Source organism: Mercurialis annua, linkage group LG3 (genome assembly GCF_937616625.2).
Source record: "Mercurialis annua linkage group LG3, ddMerAnnu1.2, whole genome shotgun sequence".
Lineage (NCBI taxonomy): Eukaryota > Viridiplantae > Streptophyta > Magnoliopsida > Malpighiales > Euphorbiaceae > Mercurialis > Mercurialis annua.
The window spans coordinates 70,086,053-70,106,341 of NC_065572.1; the positions used below are offsets into that span (position 1 = coordinate 70,086,053).

Genomic DNA, 20,289 nt, shown 5'->3' on the forward strand with positions numbered 1-20,289 from the left:
ATGTCTTTATAACCTGTAAAAAAATTGAAATAAAATCCATGTAAACCCAAAGTAAACTGACAATCAACTGATGATAAACTCTAATTTGCCTTTGGCATACTTCTGCATGTCTTCCTATTGTGACCATACAGTTTACATCTGCTGCATTTGTTATGATTTGAAATCTCACTTTTAGATTTATACCTACTCTTCTTAGGCCTTCCAGATTTTGTTCTTCCAATTAGTATTGCTACAATCATTTCTGCCACTTCTTCTGGTATAGTCCACATTTTTTGATCTTCTATTGGATATACTGTTTCCTCATAAGTCTTCAATAATGTTTCTTTCTTATAATAACTCGAACAAAACTTATAAGGTTCTTGGTTTATTTCCCTTAGTATTGCCATTGCATGAGGGCATGGTATTCCATCCAACTGGAATCTTCTACACGTGCACGTTCTATCTTTGAGGTCGACAATGAAAGTTGTTGTTTGATCAAGCACTGATTTTAAGTAATCTGTTGAATTTGAAACCTGCATTTTATAATTGTAATTAACATCAACCAGAAGTCAACCTTAAATAAACTGCACTAAAATTTATCTATCTCACCAAAATAATATTGAAGGAAAACTTACCACTAATCTTAGAGACTGGATGTAGTTAGCATTCAGTATATCTTCTCCTCTTTTTGATAGTGATGTGAATGTTGACCTTGCTAAAATCTATTTGAATAGCTCCATTCTTGTACCAATGACCGTAGGTACTCTAGCAATGTTGTTATTGGAAGATCCTTGGCAGCTTGTATTTTTGAATTGAGAGATTCAACAATATTGGTCGTCATGGTTGCGTGCCTGTTATTACCGCAATGAGCTCTTGTCCATTTGCTGTAACCAACATCGTTTAGATAAGGCCTCAATTTCTTATCTATTTTGTCTATCTTCTTCATGAAATAGTCGATATCATTCTTGCACATTGTATTAAATCAGGTATGTTACCCTTCTGCCTCTCACTTGTTGATCCAATCTCAAATGTTGACTTTGATGCTGATTCTGAATGTGGAATGTCGGCATTCGACAAGGTGAATGTTGAATCTAAAAAACTCACTTCCTTTTGAGATGTTGTCGAAATACACAACGGATACTTCATGCAATCTGATTCATTCTTTTTGAGCTCTAAGTAGAATGATAAAGTTGCATTGTCTGTTATTTTTAAAGGTGGATAGTTGCTTCTGACTTGATATTTAATTTCCAGGATAGTTGACATGTTGTTGATTTGGAGTTGCTTGTACAGAATCTCTTGAATGATGTTGTAGTCACATGTTGTCTTGACTACTATTCCAATTGGCTCAAAGTTGATGTATTCCAAATTTTGATTCCATCTTCCATTGTGATGAACAAAAACTAAAATGTTCTCCATAACTATAATAGAAAATCAAAATATTCAAAAAGAAGCAGCTGGAAATTATAAGCAACCTACATATGAACATAATCATAGTAGAATTTATACTAATTAACATATCAAATATATTTGTATATATTAAAAAGCAACTAGGTTTTTTTTACAGTTGATACAATTAAAAGTAACAAAAAATCTGCATATTTCAACAATTTCAATCAATGATTCCAGAAATTGACATAAAATTACGTGCTAATGTGTATGATTCCAAAAATTCACAATCAATAATTTCAATCAACAATTTCAATCATCAATTTCAGTCTACAATTTCAATCAATAATTTATGTTTATACATTTATATATGTTAATCTAAACAATTCGCGATTTACAGAAAGAATGCATTCAAGATGAGCATCTGTATGATTTTAATTGTTCAATCTATAAATTGAATTTTTCGATTACTGTTCTTGATGATTTGTTGTTTGATGCTTTTCAGATCGAACTTTAAATCATAAATCGAGTTGATATTGAGCAGGAATCGTTGATTTTGGTTGATCTTTGGAGCTCGGTTTTTTCTCTAATGGCTGTTATCTTGAGCTTGAAGAAGACATTTGTTGTTATTTTGGAAAGGTACTCTTTCCTCATTCATAATTGACTATATTTAAGGAAGGGTACTACTGTCCTTTTTTAAATGAAAATCTCCGTGTCTTATTATCTGAGGTATTTATGAAAACTATTTTTATTTTGTGAGAGATTTCTGCATTTATTAATTAGCTGATGTATAAATGCAAAAAAGGGGGCCATTTGGGTGATTTGTGATCTCAGCCCTTTTTTTATTCCCTTTCATTAATATCTTCTCTCTGGAATTGATTTGAACATTATGTTAAAATTACATAAATAGATTTTGAATCAGATAGGGCTTTGGCCCATCTAGAAAATCCCAACAGGCCTTCTTGCAGTTGACACGTGTGACCGACCTCCTTCTAAAAAAACATGAGCACGTGTCTTGTGTTTTGTGGAAACTAGAATGAACGACCGACATTAATTTTCATTATTATCATTAAATGACGATCATTAAAGGTAACATTTGAAGGTTCAGATTTAAGGCAGAATCCGATACTGGGCTCTCGTTTGGCCACGTGTCCTTTATCTTTAGAATAAATAATCCTTTTCACAGTCAAATTATCTTCTTGTATTTAACAACTCCAGATCTTTTTCTCATTTGTCACTTGATTCCAGACCAACTTCAAGAAGAAGAACAAATCAACATGGATGATCAGTTTTGGACTTTTCTCACACATTTTCATTCATTTTGTGGGTAATAATTCTTCAAATCTTGATGTTTTTCCTTAATCATACTAATTATTAATTTCTTGTTTTTTTCATCTAATTTTCTTATGTCTGTTTAATGATGCGCAGGCCTATCTTAATGCTGGTGTACCCCTTGTAATAATCTTTAACTATTGAGCAATGTATAATTTAATTACATCTGTTAATTAATCTTCTGAAATTTGAACTTTTTTTTTCTGTATTATATTATACATATAGATATGCCTCTGTGATGGCTATGGAGAGCCGTTCCACATTAGATGATGAACAGTGGCTTGCTTATTGGATTATTTACTCGTTTCTAAGTCTTGCAGAGATGATCCTCCAGTCCGCATTAGAATGGTAATAATTAAGAAACAAATATAATTAAATGTGTATAATTTATGGGTTTAATTAATTGATTGATTAAAATTTACAGGTTTCCAATTTACTATATAGCGAAGCTGGTGTTTGTGGGGTGGCTAGTTCTACCGCAGTTCAAAGGAGCAGCTTACATATATAAAAGATTTGTGAGGGCCAACTTAAGGAAACATAAATTTATCAAAAATGATCATCATCATCATCTCGATTCTCATCATAGTTCTCACAATGGCAAGAGCAAGAACAAGTTTGTTCAATTCATGACCCATAATAAAGTAAGTTTATGATATAATTAAGTAACTATTTTAGTTTGATTATTACATTAGTTCAATTAACTAATAAAGATTATTTACTTATTCAGGGAGAGTATCAAGAATATTAAAAAGAGGGCTGAAGGCCAAACTTAAGATTTGCTTTCGGATTTAGGACTTCTTTTTATCTTTGCTGGTTTTTGTAAATGACTGAATGTACAAGTTTTAGCAGTTAAAGGCACAAATCTGTAGCTTTTCATGTTTTAATTAGCTGGTGTTGTCTTTGAAATCTTTGATTATGGTTAGCCTATTGGTTCATGAATAAATTCATGTAGTTTTACCTTATGCAATGTCTTTATGTATCCATAGTCCAGTGGTGAAAATGTTCTTAAGTAGATTCAGTTCACATCTGAATCTATCATTATAAAAAACATTATTAAAAAGATCATTAACTGAATTAAATAAAAGTTGTCATTTTAATAATATTTTAAAATAATTAATTTAATTTACTAATGATGTGATGGACTCAATCTATTTAATTTTTTTAAGTGAACAGAAAATAATTGGAATTGAAAGGTTAAAAATCTTAAAAATGTATATGTAATTTTTTTTTTTGTGCTAATTGGAAAAAGAAAAGTTAGTAGGATGAATTAAATTTACGATTTTAACAGTTTCATAATAAAAATTTATAGCATTTGAGTTATAGTTCGTTGGTATTTTTTTATTTTCATGTAAATATATTATTAAATTAAAATTAAGAATTATAAAAATTGGAACTATACACTAATTCTTTTTAAATAAAATAAAATATTACTGTATCAGATAATTAAGCTTGCAATAATTAATGCGACTCGGATATTTCATAGCTCAGCCGGCAAAAGAGGACAAAAAATCGGATGACACTCATAGGTCTCTGTTTAGAGCTAATTATTAGAGTCCGTATTGGAAGTGGGGCCTTTGATAGTGACGTAGGTGGTAGACTAACTTCTTCGAAATTTGATTCACATAAAATGAAATCCACTCAATTTCCTTTAGTCACCGTTTGTATTGATAGATTTTAAACGATGAATTTTAAATAATCAATGGATTTAGACAAAATCCATCGTTTGCCCAAAAAAAAATTAATACTTCCTCCGTGCCGTTTAAGAAGTCTCATATTCTATTTTGAGATATCCCATTTAAAAAGTCCCATTACTATTTTTAGAATATTTTTCCATTGAATACCCCATTTTACCCTTATTTTAGTTATCTTAAAAGAGTTTTATGAAAAATTCCACTATTATCAATAGGGGCAAAACATGAAAAAACATGAAAAGACAAGAATAATTAATGTTTTCTTAATCTGTGTGTAAAGTCAAATGGGACTTTTAAAGTGGGACGGAGGGAGTAGAATCTATGGATTTATAAATTCCCTCATTTTCTACAATCCATCATTTTTAGGGTTTTAATTTCCCACCTACTAGGTGGGAAAGTCCAAATCCACCAATTTTTATAAAGGATGGATTGTTATACTATTTATTTTTTTCCATAAATAATGTTAAAAATTATTAATTTTATTTTCAATTCAAACGATAGAATTTTAAAATCTATGGATTTAAATTCCATTGATTTAGAATCGTAATTTTAAAAACTCTCAATGCAAACGGTGCCTTATACTATTTCCACAAAACAGAGCCCCTCCACTGCCAAAGTGTCCTTGCGGTTCAAAGACCCATCCTCTCATCACAATTATACTTGAGAGTTAAGACTACCCACCATACCATTGTCCTACAACATCATCAATGCATTTGATTATGGAAAATATTCTTTTTTAAAAAAAAATTCATTAAAATAAAATTAAAGTACAATTTAAAAAATTAAATAACTAGATTGAACTATTTAATTTTCCCAACTCTAATCTATCAAAAACTTAATTAACAAAAAACAAACAAACACGACAATAAAAAAAACAAGTAAAACAATTAATCGAAAATAAGAAGAAACAGACTATTGATCTCGCTAAGGTTGCCATCTAGGGCTGCCGATAATATGAACAAAGTCCAGTTGCGTGCGAGGGTCTTGAATTTGAACCATTTCCGATTAGACCTTGAAACCGTTATATCCGTTGAAGTTATGTATTTCCGATCATCTTTGCTCATGAAATTTTATAAAGTTAGATATTATCTTCAAAATCTTAGATCTATAAGAAATTGACTCTAAGTCCCGAACATCACTACAAATTCTTGAGAGATTTAAAAACACAAACGACAAAATAAAACAAAAATCATAAAAATTTCTTTCAAGAAAAAGAATAAATTCCATATCGGAGAGCTACATAACACAGAGATCTTATTGAACAAAAATTAAAACAATATATATTTATTATTTATGGACGGAGAGTAGGTGATTTCCGATCGAAACCGGATAATCACTTTCTCCCATCCTTCAAAGGATAAAAATAAAAATAAAAAATTAGAGAGAAGAATTTTAAGGAGAGAAGGATTCCTTTTTAACCTACTATTTTATACCAACTTGTCTCTTTTTATATTTCAGTATTTTATTCCTACAATTTCCCTCTAAAACTTATATATCTCAAAATCCAACTTTCAATTTTATCGAACTTTATTTATTTTCTTCAAATATTTACCAGGACACAAGTTCAATGTGAATTTTGAGCCATGTATTAACAGAGGAGGTATCAAAACGAATTGTCAGGTTATATTTGTATCATATCTATTCATTATATAGAAATAATTAATGTTAATATAAATGACTTAGTTATTAATTATACTAACACGAAGATGATACAAAAGCAACACGACGGATATTAAATTTCCTGGATCACAGGATTATTTTAATATTATAGAAATGGTATAAATCGTTAAAAAATGATCACTAAATTATCAAATTATTTCACGGGAAGTCACTCGAGGCAAAACGCACCAATTCTTTTACGTGTTATCCTACGTGTCATATGCCATAATTATAAAAAAAATGTATATTTTAGTATTATTTTTTAACAAAATCGTATAATTCAGTATCCATTTTGTAATTTGCGATAAATTTAATGATTTTCTTTTACGTCGATGACCTCTCTAAAAAATAATTCGATAATTTAGTGATTAATTTTTAACGATTTAAATTTTAATACCCTTTCTGTAATATTGAAATCACTTAATGATTCAAGAAGTTTAATATCTCAACACGACCAATATAATCCTCTATGTAATATACTAGTCGTCTTTACCGTCAATATTTTTTAACACCATTGAATTTTGGGAAGTTTAGGTATTTACTCTAAAAATAAAAATATTTGCACTTTATACCTCAACACAGAAAAGATACAGAAAATACCTCATGTTTTTTTTTCAGATTTATGTTTTTACTCTGGGTATTAAAATATTTATGATTTTACTCCGTTATCATCTATTTATCATAAACACTTGTGCAATTTTTTTTTCCGTAGGTTATCATACAATTATCATAAGCTTATTATACTTCATTATCATCTAGTTATCATACTGCAATGTTATGATAACGACATGATAATGTAGTGATACTGACATGATAATCAGACATTGTTTTATCATAACATAATCATAGATATTATCATAATATTATCATATAGGTACCATAGATATTATCATCTCGGTATCATATGATAATTATATGATAACGACATATGATAATATTATGATAACGATATGATAATCAAACATTATTTTTTTCAGAAAATCATTTTTTTCTTCCAGTGTCATGATAACAACATGATAATATAGTGATACTCATATGATAATCAGACGTTGTCTTTTAAAAAAAATCATTTTTTTCTGTAGTGTTATGATAATGTTATGATAACACAGTGATACTCATATGATAATCAAATGCTGTTTTTGTGCAGAAAATCGTTTTTTTCATCATAAAATCGTTTTTCATGCAGATTTTTAGATCTAAAATTGAGAAATCAAAGAGTAATTTATTTAGATATAAAATTTAATATAAATCGTATTAATCACCACGAATTTAAAAAAAATTAAAATTAAATATGTAAAGAACGGCGGAGCGATGGTTGAGTGATGGCAGAGCGACGGTTGAGTGATGGCGGAGTGACGACGACCGATGAAGGAATAGCAAAGAAGAAGAGAAGAAATAAAGAAGAAGAAAAAGAAAAAGATGGCGAGGAAAACAGAGAAGAAGAGAAGAAGGAGAAGAATAAGAAAGAGGAGAGAGGAGAGAGAAAAGAGAGAGAGAAAAAGAAAATAATGACAGTTGTCATTTGAGAGTAAAAAAATTATGTCTAGAGTAAAATAATAATAAAAACTAGATATAATTATAATATAAATATTTGTTAGAGTAAAAAAATAAAAATAATAAAAAAATGAGGTATTTTTTTTAATTTTTCCTTATTGAGATAGAAAATTAAATTATTTTTAAAAATAAAATATTTATTCTAATTTACCCTTGAATTTTTACTGGTGTTGCATATGACTCAAATAGGCCCGTTTTATAACAGTTTCGTTTCTTCTTAGGAGATGATATTAGTCTTACAATAGGCCCAAATTATAATAATTTTCTTTCTTCTTTGTTTTACTACATAAAACTCTGAAACTTATTTGAGTGAGAATAATGTTGTATAACCCAACACTTTTAATTCATTTTTTATACCACTTGACATGGCAATTAAATAGTAAATTGATTAAATTTTATTTTTTAAAATATACACTTTTAAATGGAAATTGGACGAATAAAATCTTATAACTTAAGGTGGATTAAAAGAGTCGGGTTAAAAAAATGGACTATAAAACAATATCCTTTTAGTTATTTAGGATCTATAACTTCTTTTTTTCCTTCGAAATAGTGATTTTTTTTAAATTGACTTTTTTAATATTTTACCACATATATTTACAGTTAATTTTTGAAATTAAAATAAAATTGTCATCTTCATTAATTTATTAGAATTACCAAGATCTACTTTTTTTATTAAATTTATAAAAAGTAAAAAATAATTTTATCCATTAAGGCAGTTTATTTTAAAAAATAATAATCATATATTCTCATGATTTTATCAAAAGTAGTTTTTAGAGATTAAAATTCATCAGTTTCCATCATAATTCAAAACATCTAGAGGTACAGTTTATAATTTTTTTTAATATTAATATCTAAATTTTTAAAAACTATTTTTCAAGTATTCTTTCAAAAAAAAAAAGTATTCTTTTATATCCCTTTCCTCACTTTTTTTAATGCAGCAGTTTTCTAAAGTCAAAGATATTAATGAATTTTTAATTTTCTTAGATAAATACTCCCTCCATATTTTTAGTTGTCACTTTAGGCAAATATATTTTTCCATCAATAGTTGTCTTTTTAGAAATTTAAGATAATATTAGCTAGTATCTTCCAAATTTATCCATCTTCTAATAAATGACTCTATGACTCAATTTACAAAAGCATTTATTAAATAGTAGGGTTATTTGAGTATTTACTCTTATAATTTAAGATAAAAACTCCACTTTCTTAATATGTACAATTTTAGCTAAATGGACAACTAAAAAAAATGGAGGGAGTATGTTCTTAAAAAAAAATGCTAAACAATTGATGGCATCATGTTCCAAATGAAAGTCCTTTGCTTTAATATTCTTCTTTTCTTTTTGATAAAAAATATGTAAACTCGCACGATTATTGATAATCCCTTCATGTAATCACTTCCAAGTAAACCAAAATGTTATCAAAATATTCATATCTACATCTACAAAGTTGATAAGAGACAATAAATTATTACTATTAGCTACTTGGATACAAAAGAATTAAAATAAAATTAGAAGAATCCTTTAGCTAACTTTATATCAGAAACTAGCTAGATAATGGTTTTCAACCTGTAAATATCCTAATGTGACATTAAAAGAGAAAGAACCATTAATAAAAATGCTTATGCTCAGGCGTGCACTAAATATTTATAGATACAATGATTTACACGTAGGGGTATCAAAATGGTCACTGACGTACAAACGCGATTAAAAATAACGAACTAAGGTTAGAGATTAAACGTGTTTCTATCATAAAGAGGTCAATTCGTATATTATGAATTGACACGCGAACTCATTCGATCCATTAATATATAACATAGTTTGAAAATTAATTTTAGAGTACACGGCATGAACACGGTCTGGCAATCCATTTTGAGACTCCTATAAAGTATAAATTACAGAACGAATATAACTCTTCCCATCCTCCATAACCCTATCAAACAAGTGCTTATGGTATTTCCAAAGTCCAAGAAAATTCCATCTAGAATTGTTTTCCCCTTATAATTTATTAGACAGACACCATCACCATGTGATAAAAAGGTCTCATATGCTTTTTTTGTTTAAGCAAAAGAAATTAACAAATGGTTGACTAATTAATACACTTAAAACATAAGTCCTAATCATGCTTTGCCAAACCTTTCCTTTTGGGTTACTGCCATGAAGTTTCATCTAACCTATAAAACTACATGCATTTTGGGTATGTTTTATTAGAATAATTTAACAAAAAGCTCACTATTACAAGTTGAAATTTTAAATTTTTAATTAGAAACTTCCTGATCCTCATGGTTAAAAAGAAAAACCGGTAAAAAGAAAAAGAAGAAAGCGATCCCATGTATATGACCCATTCTTTTACCCTTTCTTTCTCCTCAATTATACAATACAAATTCAAATTAAAACAGACTCAGATTCTCCATATTTATTCCTTTTTCTATCTTTTTCATGCAAAGAAAATAAACAAGTGTGACTAAATTAATATTGATGTAATGTAACCTTACATGACAACATAAAAGGTAATGATTGAACATTTACCCACACCGAAAGTAATTTCCTAAATAGTTCATCTTGGTAAAATTTCAAGTGTGCCCTTCTTTTGCTCTTGTATGAAGCCAGGGGCAAAATTAAAAAAATTCATATAATATATATAATTTAAATATTTATTAAAATTAAGAGGGTAAATATATAGTAATTGTTTAAATAACATAATAAATTTTTAAAAATTATTTTAGACAATTTGTATTTAAAAAAAAATAAGAGGGGGCAGACGCCCCTCTTATTTTTCTATGTGGCTACGCCACTGTATGAAGTTATACTCCTAGAACTAAATTTTTGAAGAATATGCTTTTCTATTGTTAATGAAAAATAAAAAATGCTAATCATGCTTCATATATATAACATGACTTCTAGCTATAGTTATGTAGTTTAATGGGAAGGTTGAAACTGTAAATGCCGTAATGAGATATATGATGAAACAACATATATTACAAGTATATACGTTATATTTAGAGTTTTAAAAATATTTTCGAAAATAGAAAAATATAAACACGGAAATACGAAATTAATACTCTTTTGCTAAGAACATAAATAGCTAACATCTAAATGGAGGCTTTAGAATCATAACTAAGATTTATATTTTTCTTCATAAACACTACAAAAAATTTGACTTCTTGTGACGAATAAAATTTATCATGTTAAGCCCAAAATTTGTCACAACAACGTTATTGTGACTACTTTGTGACGAATTTTGTTGGTCACAACAAACAAGTCACAATAAGTCAATTTTATAGTTTGTCACCATAAATTTTCTATTGTGATAAAATTGTTTTGTCACATTCATATTTATTGTGACGAAAATGTATATCACAAGTAATCCAATGTTGTCAAAATTTGTCGTAATATACATCGACTTCTAGTGACAAAACGCTAATAACATGACAAAAAAATAGTTATCACAATTCATATAAATTTGTCACTACATACACCGAGTTATTAGTGACAAAAAGATTATGCAGTGACAAAACCATATTTATCACAATTAATAAAAATTTGTCACTACATACACCGAGTTATTAGTGACAACAAGATTATAAAGTGACAAAAAAATATTTATCACAAGTAATCTATCATAATGTGACGAAATTAAGTCATAATAATCAATTAGCTGTGATAAATTTAATTTATCACAAGAAGTAATTTAACATAACGTGGCAAAATTAATTGTCATTATAATTAGTTAGTTGTGATAAATTTAATTTATCACAACACATAATTTATCATAACGTGACGAAATTAATTATCATTATAATTTGTCAACGGTGACATATTTAATTTATCACAACAAGTAATTTATCATAATGTGACAAAATTAATTGTCATTATAATTTGTCAACGGTGATAAATTTAATTTATCACAACAAGTAATTTATCATAATGTGACAAAATTAATTGTCATTATAATTTGTCAACGGTGATAAATTTAATTTATCACAAGTAATTTATCATAACGTGACGATATTATTTGTCATTATAATTAGATAGCTGTGACAAAAGTAATTGTCATTATAATCGCTATTTTATTATATTATTTTTATTTTTATCGATACTAAAACAATTGAATACGGTAAATTGTTGCTAAAATTAATTAATAAAAAACTAAATCAATTCAAATATTACATAAAATTATAAATGAATAAGTCTTCAATGCTAAAATAACCGATCGTATGCAAACATGTAAAATATTTTCTAAAAAAAAAGAAACTAAATTAAGCCTAACTTTTAATATATGGAGACGTCCATCTTCTTTCATCCCGACAATTCTCATCTGCAAAAAAAAAAATTAATGAAATAATATACATATTTATTTTTAAACTAACATATTTAAATTAATAATTTTAAAATTTAAGTTCCTTGTAAGAAATGCGGTTCTTATGAAAGCATTACTCTTTCTTTATTGCTCTGGTGGTTTTTTCTTCAATCTAAAATGATTTTATAAAATAGTAAAAGAGATTCAGAAGAGTGAAATCATTTCAAACCTACATTCATAACTTTATGAATTGTGAAAATGTTATGTTTGCTTTAGTGGTAACTTTGGTCTAACAAGGAGATGCGATTAGTCAAAGAATTACTCTTTTATCAATTTAGATGGAAATTTGTTGCCCGGGGAAACAACCATGTCTTTAGTACTTGTTTTTATCTTTAAGTAACAAGATCAATATGTTAACAAAAAGTACACTGCAGAAAACCAAAAAAAAGCAGATATGTGAAGTTCTGAACAATACCAGGTCATATTGACTTGTAATACATTGCTTGAACTCTTCCGCAACCTTACTTAGTACTGATTCCACCAACTATTGCATGCAAAAGGCAACAATCATTGTTTAAAGTTAGAAACTTTAACAGCAAAACCAAAAGGAAATGAAGCATAGTGTATTTGAATACTAAATCTTGATTAATCCTGGAAAGATTTTACAGAGACATACTTCATTCCTGTTTTGAATTATATAACATTTACCTAGACCTAGGCAGCTCAATAAATTACTCTCTATCAAGTCTCAAAATTAATTAGTATCAACAGTTGCACAAGTTCATATAACATAAGCATATAAGCTTATCATCAAGAAATCAAATAGTTAAATAGTAGATGATTACATGTTTCGTACATTTAACGAGTGGTAAAACGCTAATATAACTTCATAACCAGTAAAAGAGAAGAAGCATTACTAAGGCGTATGTACACAATAACTTCATCTTGCATTAAAAATGCAAAGGAATCCCACTGTGAAGCCAATGACTTTAAAAATACCCCACTTCTAATGTCTTATGTTTGCCTCCCTTTTCAGTCCACTCAACTATGAGCACAATTATGAATGAAAAAGCTAAACTATTATCTGAAGCAAACGCTCAAACCTACTCTTCTCTTCCAATGAGCACCTCAAAAAAGAAAAAGAAAACAGTACTACTCCTTTTTTATGTTAATCTCTTTTTTCTTCTTTAACATGCTGAAACGGAAAATATTCCCAGTGGAACGAAACGGAAAATGCTCTACAACATCGAGACTTGTGCATGCCTTTACGGTATAATAATAGGGTGTTCAAATTTGATTTATTCGGATTATAAACTTTTGAAAACCAATATTTAGTGGCCAAACGTACATTTTTATATTAAATTATCGATATTACACCAATGTATTATATCATCCAAAGTTTATAATCCACGTAAACCAAATTTGAAACCCTTACCGCATAGTAGAGGAAGCGATAGAAATAACATAAATCGGCAGAACTATATTTATTAATTTAGTCTTAAGTAGCTATCATTATGAATATCATAATTGAAAATTTAGCTGCCTTTTGCATCACTTAGCTAAAGCTTTGTGTAGTTGGTTCTAAAATATTAATGTTTCAAATGAAAAATTGCCGCAATATAGAAACGGAAAGCAAGTGAGAGTAAAAGAAAAAGGAACCAATAAGAGCACTAATCAATCTCTCATTTCATAAAGCCATCTCCATAATAATTTAAAAGTAAAAGTAGCATGTGGTAAGATTACCAAATTACCTCCTTTTCCTTGCACTATATAATTGATTTCCCCCAATGCTTTTACGTTCAGTCGGATGGCAACTCTCCCTCGTACATTTTCTTTCAATTTTGCCTCCGAACTCTCCTTCAGAATTGCCTCTAATCCTTTTTCCTAACGATAGAGCGACGACGCTTAAAATTAGGTAACCCCTCTTGCAAGTTTTATCTTTGAAATGGATCTTATCCAGCTTCAAAAGATTCATGCAATTATTAACAAGTCGAAGAAGAACAAACTCATCGACAATTTTTTCCTGTATACTATTACAGTGTTAACTTGTAGTCTTTTTTGTTCTAGCCCTCTCTGGTTCCCCTTCTTATATTCTTCTATCAGGCTATTTCTCTCCGTCTCATTTCCGAAACTCGGTTCTATGATACTCAACTCCAAGTTCATTTTCATACTTGGTAACCTAATCATTTTTCTCCTAATTGGAGAATCCAAGTTCTTTGTTTCGAACTCTAGCTCAGCTGCTACTGATCTATACTACAATGAATACGTAAACCGCAAAAAGGGCCTCCACAATTCATCAACCATGGAAGAGAAGGAGAAAAAAACAGATTTAACATTCAATGTAAGCGCTAGCAAGACATGTGAGGGAGCTAATGCGGAAGCGAAAGTCTGGGATGACAGAAAATTCGAAGTAGTGAAGACGGAAAGTTACGAGTTTGAGGAGGTTAGTTTGCCTGCTGAGGAATTGAACAAAAGGGCTGATGATTTTATTGCATGGGTTAATAGACAGAGGATGCAAGAGGCAAGACTACTACTTTATTAATTACATAAACCAATCAAATTTAGTAGCAAATATACATATAAGAGAGGTAGAAAGAATAATAACAAAAATCATTGGAGGTGAGGACCTTGGGGCGTAGAATTTAATACTTTCGAGTACTTCTCTTGTTTGTTATTTTCATTTAACATGGAAGTAGCAGATTTATCTTATACAAGATCATTCAGATTAAATTTGGAATCTATGTTGAAGAGAATATGAGCTATATTTATGTATTTAAGCTAGTATTACATATCCTTATGAAAGCACATGGGCTGTGCTTTCAATCTTGAGAAATAAAATTACTTTTTCTACTCTGATTTTTGGTTTCATAGAATGAGATTATACTTCTGAATTTGGATAGTAATTCGAGTCCGAGTAGCGGCGTAACAGAAGAACAAAGTTTAACCACAGCTTTCTATCATATAATACTACTAAGTTTGGACATTGAGGTTCATTCAGGCATAACAGCAAACATCTTGAATGCTTAAATGCCGAACAAAAATAATATTAGATTTTAAAGAGGAAATTATACCTGTTAACGTTCTAATTTTTTTTTGCTGTTCAAATGTTTTTTAAACTTTTTTTAATAAAAATACACTTTTTTTATAATCTATCAATAATCTACCAATAAATAAAAATACACTTTTAAAAAAAAAATTATCAGTAATCTACAATTGATCTACCAAAATAGTGTATTTTGCAACATAAAAAATTAGAGCGTAGTTTTATAAATATTTAACCGAAAATATATAAAAACCCGATTATAAATAATAAATACATTATCCATCACCAGCTTCATCGGAAATATTATTGCTACTAATACTCAATGGTCTAAACAACATAAGTTTTCGCTCTATAATTCCATCAAACACTTGAGCTTGATACGTACCAATTTTTTTCTCATCATCTTTCGCGTCTAAAGTGATATAAAACATTACGCCGGAGACAAATGCAAAATTAGTTTTAACAATTTTAACCAGTTGAAGATTAGAACATTCTTCCTTATTGTGTTGTGCAATTGCAAAATCAACCATAAGTTTTATATCATCGTCTGGCTCTTCTCCCACACGTAAAAGAGGGGCGATTTCGCCGACAAGGTCAGAATCGAAAATACTATCGACATCAAAACCGCCCGAAGCCTTAACTTGTTCCATGTATATATCATACTTCTGGTCCATAATTATCTCTCTCAGAAGTTCGTAATCTTCTACTTCTTGAGCATTATTTTGCTCGTTGGGGTTTGTTGGAGATGAGAAAAGGGAACCGTCTATTGAATGATGAATCACCATGGCAGATGAAAATTGATCTGTATGTATTGTGTGACAATTCCATAATGTTTTTGTTTGACTATTAAGACAACATATGGAAAATAAGCGTTAGTTTCCTTATCAAAATCCAATTAGGAGCCAATATTTTCGGGTAATTGGCTTGAAGATCAACACTGGATAAAAACATTCAAAAAAAAAACACTGGATAAAAGGCGCAAGCTAATCTCGATAATACCCCTAAACAATTAATGTGATAAAAAGAAAATTATTAACAAAAGATGAAAAATAGTTATTAGAAAATTATGACATTAAATCAAATTAATAATTTATTTTTTATTTTAAAAATTAATCCTTTGTTAAACAATATTTATTATAACAGATTTCTTTAATTAATTATATTAATTTTTTTTAAAAGATGATATATTACCCAGATGAAATTATATAACAAAAAGCACCCATGAAAAAATTAAAAATTACGAAGCTTAAGAAATTGAGATATTAAACTTTAATGTGATAAGTATTAAGTATGATCATGTGTTGTTTTATTATAACGACGTGGAACATTACTGGATACGAGTTTTTTAAAGCGCGGAAAGTAGACACTAGATTTTGTGGCAAATATCACATATCGAACTGAGTAAAGCAGTGTGGAAAATGACCGACTGAGTTCTCTGAAGAACATCTCTCCTTCAAGAATCAATATGTTCAGTCTTTGTATGTAACTCAGTTTATTACTTCTTAAGAACTAATTATTAAAAATTTAATTTAAAAAATAATATTACTATTTCATTTTATCAAGAATATATATATATATATATATATATATATATATATATATATATATATATATATATATATATATATATATTAGTTATAGATATATTAATTATATTTAGAATTATAATCTATTTAAATGTGCATTTTTATTAGAAGTTTTAAAAATTAATGGTACTAACAATTCTTATAATAAAAATATTAGTAATTTGTAATTATTAAAAAATATATTTATTTTAAAAAACAGTAATATATAAAATTGTAATTATATAAATAACTACATATTTTATTATTATATTATTCAATTCTTATAAAATTTTACAAAGAAATTAAAATTTAATTATCACTTGCATTTTTGTAATCTATTTAATTGATGGAAAGAGTAATAACAAATTTAATCTTAGTTTTTTTTTTACTTTTTTGAAGAAAATTTTAGTTAAATTGTCTAGTTTTATAAAAAAATTAGGTAACTAAATCAAATATCATAAAATCTGTAGAACAATAGATAATTTAAAATAATAAAATGTCTTGAATTGAATGAAGTATTGTACATGAATATAATTGGAAATTATTAGTATATAAAAGAGATTTAAAGTTTTTAATTTGGCGTTTCATAGTCAATAAAGCATTTTAATTTTGATTTTTAAGAGTTATTATTTTTTGGAAATTGCAAAACGACGAACTAAATTCCAAAATATAACAAAATGATTAAAATTATAATTCTAGTAGTCTTTCAAGCGATTTTTGGTGAATTATAGATATAGAAAATAGTCAATTTTTAATGATATACAACAACAAATATTTTATATTTTATGTATAGACATGATCAACTAAAAATTCTTTTATCTTAACATACTAAATATTTTAATAATTAAAATGTTATACTTTAAAATACGATCTCTATTTTACAAATCCTAAAATATTATTAATAGGAAAGCAATAAAAAAAAGTCGCATGTGAAGCCTTGACCTAACAGCCAAGTCCTTCCATTGTATGAGATTGGAATTCGAACTCCCGATTTTTTTCAGACAATAGTTTCTCTAGTTTAAATTTAAAAAATATATTACCGACTCCCGTTAATTTTTAACAACTAACATACAATAGGTCCATCTCATTAAAAATAAAAGCACCAAAAAAGTCAACAAATAAATAGATGGTATTTCCTGTGAAAAAAGTAGTAGAAAACAGTAGGCTTTACAATACGACATTTCAAAGTAGTGCTCTGGCTCTGAGGAAACGACAATGAGGAGGATAAGCGTGAAGAAGAGTGATGAACAGTTGGGTAATATGTAGCGTACGTGTCAACTTTAAGCCATGCAATGGTGCCAACGCCCATCACCTTTACTTCAAACATCTATCAACTCCTCTACAGCAATTTCTCCTTCAATTTCTATTTTATGTATCAATCAATCTCTCATTGAATTGCTCTCTAAAATCTTTAGTTAGAGAAGAGAATGGATGTTATCAGCACATTTCTCAACTTAGTAGTCCCTCCTTTTACCTTCTTCTCTCTCTGTTTTCTCTTGCCACCTTACTTCTTTTACAAGGCATTTTCCTACGTTTTTAACACTATTTTCATTGAAGATGTTTCTGGCAAGGTTGTTCTTATTACCGGTGCTTCTTCCGGCATCGGAGAGGTACATAATTATTATGAAAATAATCTTTAGCTAGCTTTACATTTATGAGTAGGTCGTTAATACTAATTTAATAATTTAAACTATGTCACTCAAATAATAGAAATTTCTAATATTTAAGGTTTAGACTATATTTGTATAATAGCAAAATGAATTTATCTAAAAACAATGTTAGCGTGTTTGCTAAAATTTAACCAGTTTGTTCCATCATTCATTCGATTCTTTAACTGTATACAACGCCGACTCTATTTGATCTTTGGCCTAATTTGGCATAGTATTGTACGTCCGTGTATATAAAATTTATCTAGACCAAATGGGCACAATCTTGATATATTTGATAAACTAAGTTAAATTTGTGGGTAGATTAAATCTTTTTTTCGCATTATATAATTTTTCGTAATGGTAATGCATTCATATGTTGTTGTTATTTGACAATAAGCTTAAAAACCCAAACTAATACACGAATTAATGAAATTTCAGGTGGAAAGAATTTTTAATTTTAAAATAAAATTGCCAGTAAATTTGAATTTAATTTGATTTGATTTGATTTATGAAGAGTTGATTAAACACAATAAGTGGTTATATATGTTGCAGCATTTGGCTTACGAGTATGCAAAGAGAGGAGCCTGCTTAGCACTCGTAGCCCGACGAGAAAACCGACTGAGCGATGTTGCTTTTAGAGCAGAAGAGTTCGGATCTCCTAATGTTCTTACGATTCTTGCAGATGTTCAAAAGGTCGAAGATTGTCGACGACTTGTTGAGGAAACTGTTGGTCATTTTGGGAGATGTAAGTCTGGCATTTTGAGAAGAGATCAATTTTTCTTTTTTGATTTATTGTTACTTGGTCACAAATGCATAGTAATGATGTTTTATGCTTGTGTTGTGATGCAGTGGATCATCTTGTTAATAATGCTGGTATAGCTTCAGTTGCCATGTTTGATGAATTAACCGATATTACCAGATCTAGGACTATAATTGTAAGTCTAGATTTAGCTTCAGGTTCAGATCATAATCATGCTTCTGTTTTTTTTTTCACAGACGGATTGAAATGATTAAATGTGTTGCTATTAATGATTTCCTGCATACAGGACACTAACTTCTGGGGTTCAGCTTATACGACCCGTTATGCAATTCCATATCTCCGAGAGACCGGAGGCAAGATCGTCGTTCTTGCGTCGTCTGCTTCTTGGGTGACATTACCACGAATGAGCATCTACAATGTAATATGTTTTACCTCAAATTTGTACTTTCAATCTTATGATTCGCAACCACCTAAATAAATTGAACCAATTGATAAATGTTTAGGCAAGCAAAGCAGCTCTGGTGAGCTTTTTCGAGACATTGAGGATTGAATTAGGCTCCGATGTTCACGTGTTAATTGTGACACCTTCCTTTGTAGAATCTGAATTGACGCAAGGCAAATTCCTTACAGCTGAAGGAAAAATGAATCTTGATCAAGAAATGAGGGATGTAAGACATTCCGATCAGCACTCTTTCCTGTTAAATTTGCATAAATTTAATATCATATCTGAATTTTAATATATATATTTTGTATGTTGAGAAGGTTGAAGTGAGTGTTATCCCCATTCCGAAAGTAACCGATTGTGCAAGATCCATAGTAAACAGTGCTCGTCGGGGAGACAAGTACCTAACAGAGCCGAAATGGTTCAGGATGACATGGATATGGAAGGTGTTTTGCCCTGATGCGCTTGAATGGAGTTACAGATGGTTTTATCTACCTGGACAAGATGAACCAGCCACAGAAGCACCTAGCAAGAAAGTTCTTGACATGACTGGAGCCAAAAATATTCTCTACCCCGAATCCATCCTAACACCCGAGCACAAAACTGATTGAAATCGGAGACTGTCGAATCTCGTTTTTCCTTTATAAATCTCATATAATGTTTATGTTGTGGATTCAAGATATTACTTGGTTTGTTTGTACAAATTGAAGGCTTTCTCTTCTAAGGCCTTCAGCTGTTTAGGAATCATTTGAAAAGTTGTTTCCTGTCTCTGTGCTAGGGAAAGTCGCTCTCTAGCTGACCTGTCATATAATTAAATTTGTATTCCACCTTAAAGCTGATCTGGCAACAATAGGCAAAAAAATTAATACTAGGTGAGGTTTTATATCTTGGGACTACAGTGGTTATGGCATATGGCCTCGGCCAGGTTGGGAGTAT

General features: G+C 29.1%; 5 protein-coding genes and 1 long non-coding RNA gene across 6 annotated transcripts; 3 read left to right on the plus strand and 3 right to left on the minus strand.

Annotated features, from left to right (window-relative positions):
- Positions 1-80: 80 nt before the first annotated feature.
- Positions 81-925, minus strand: LOC130015299 (uncharacterized). The gene is made up of 2 exons (XM_056105098.1): positions 728-925; positions 81-512 (listed from the first exon to the last, which is right to left on the minus strand). The coding sequence occupies exons 1-2, from the start codon at positions 923-925 to the stop codon at positions 81-83; spliced, it is 630 nt and encodes a 209-aa protein (XP_055961073.1).
- A 1,637-nt stretch (positions 926-2,562) lies between these two features.
- LOC126674880 (HVA22-like protein e) lies at positions 2,563-3,659 on the plus strand. Its single transcript, XM_050369401.2, has 5 exons — positions 2,563-2,692; positions 2,794-2,820; positions 2,923-3,045; positions 3,122-3,338; positions 3,425-3,659. Exons 1-5 carry the CDS (start codon positions 2,643-2,645, stop codon positions 3,443-3,445), a joined length of 438 nt encoding a protein of 145 aa, XP_050225358.1. The 5' UTR covers positions 2,563-2,642; the 3' UTR covers positions 3,446-3,659.
- An 8,048-nt stretch (positions 3,660-11,707) lies between these two features.
- Positions 11,708-12,834, minus strand: LOC126674203 (uncharacterized). Its single transcript, XR_007639468.1, has 2 exons — positions 12,370-12,834; positions 11,708-11,912 (listed from the first exon to the last, which is right to left on the minus strand). It is a non-coding gene; the product is annotated as an uncharacterized LOC126674203 (long non-coding RNA).
- Positions 12,835-13,684: 850 nt separating this feature from the next.
- LOC126673886 (uncharacterized) lies at positions 13,685-14,750 on the plus strand. The gene has a single exon (XM_050368197.1). The coding sequence runs from the start codon at positions 13,840-13,842 to the stop codon at positions 14,434-14,436; it is 597 nt and encodes a 198-aa protein (XP_050224154.1). The 5' UTR covers positions 13,685-13,839; the 3' UTR covers positions 14,437-14,750.
- A 462-nt stretch (positions 14,751-15,212) lies between these two features.
- LOC126672933 (uncharacterized) lies at positions 15,213-15,722 on the minus strand. The gene has a single exon (XM_050366882.1). The coding sequence runs from the start codon at positions 15,720-15,722 to the stop codon at positions 15,213-15,215; it is 510 nt and encodes a 169-aa protein (XP_050222839.1).
- Positions 15,723-17,662: 1,940 nt separating this feature from the next.
- LOC126674362 (11-beta-hydroxysteroid dehydrogenase 1A-like) lies at positions 17,663-20,108 on the plus strand. Its single transcript, XM_050368805.2, has 6 exons — positions 17,663-18,112; positions 18,704-18,896; positions 19,001-19,086; positions 19,198-19,329; positions 19,415-19,579; positions 19,674-20,108. The coding sequence occupies exons 1-6, from the start codon at positions 17,930-17,932 to the stop codon at positions 19,962-19,964; spliced, it is 1,050 nt and encodes a 349-aa protein (XP_050224762.1). The 5' UTR covers positions 17,663-17,929; the 3' UTR covers positions 19,965-20,108.
- The last annotated feature ends 181 nt before the right edge of the window (positions 20,109-20,289 follow it).

Excerpts from the sequence above, each read along its gene's own strand:
- LOC126674880 (XM_050369401.2), top strand. The coding sequence starts at position 2,643 with ATGGATGATCAGTTTTGGACTTTTCTCACACATTTTCATTCATTTTGT. Across the intron at positions 2,693-2,793 it reads CATTTTCATTCATTTTGTGG|GCCTATCTTAATGCTGGTGT; the intron begins GTAATAATTCTT and ends AATGATGCGCAG. Across the intron at positions 2,821-2,922 it reads TTAATGCTGGTGTACCCCTT|ATATGCCTCTGTGATGGCTA; the intron begins GTAATAATCTTT and ends TTATACATATAG.
- LOC130015299 (XM_056105098.1), bottom strand. The coding sequence starts at position 925 with ATGAAGAAGATAGACAAAATAGATAAGAAATTGAGGCCTTATCTAAAC. Across the intron at positions 513-727 it reads TAGAGTACCTACGGTCATTG|GTTTCAAATTCAACAGATTA; the intron begins GTACAAGAATGG and ends TATAAAATGCAG.
- LOC126674362 (XM_050368805.2), top strand. The coding sequence starts at position 17,930 with ATGGATGTTATCAGCACATTTCTCAACTTAGTAGTCCCTCCTTTTACC. Across the intron at positions 18,113-18,703 it reads CTTCTTCCGGCATCGGAGAG|CATTTGGCTTACGAGTATGC; the intron begins GTACATAATTAT and ends TATATGTTGCAG. Across the intron at positions 19,580-19,673 it reads TTGATCAAGAAATGAGGGAT|GTTGAAGTGAGTGTTATCCC; the intron begins GTAAGACATTCC and ends TATGTTGAGAAG.
- LOC126673886 (XM_050368197.1), top strand. The coding sequence starts at position 13,840 with ATGGATCTTATCCAGCTTCAAAAGATTCATGCAATTATTAACAAGTCG.
- LOC126672933 (XM_050366882.1), bottom strand. The coding sequence starts at position 15,722 with ATGGTGATTCATCATTCAATAGACGGTTCCCTTTTCTCATCTCCAACA.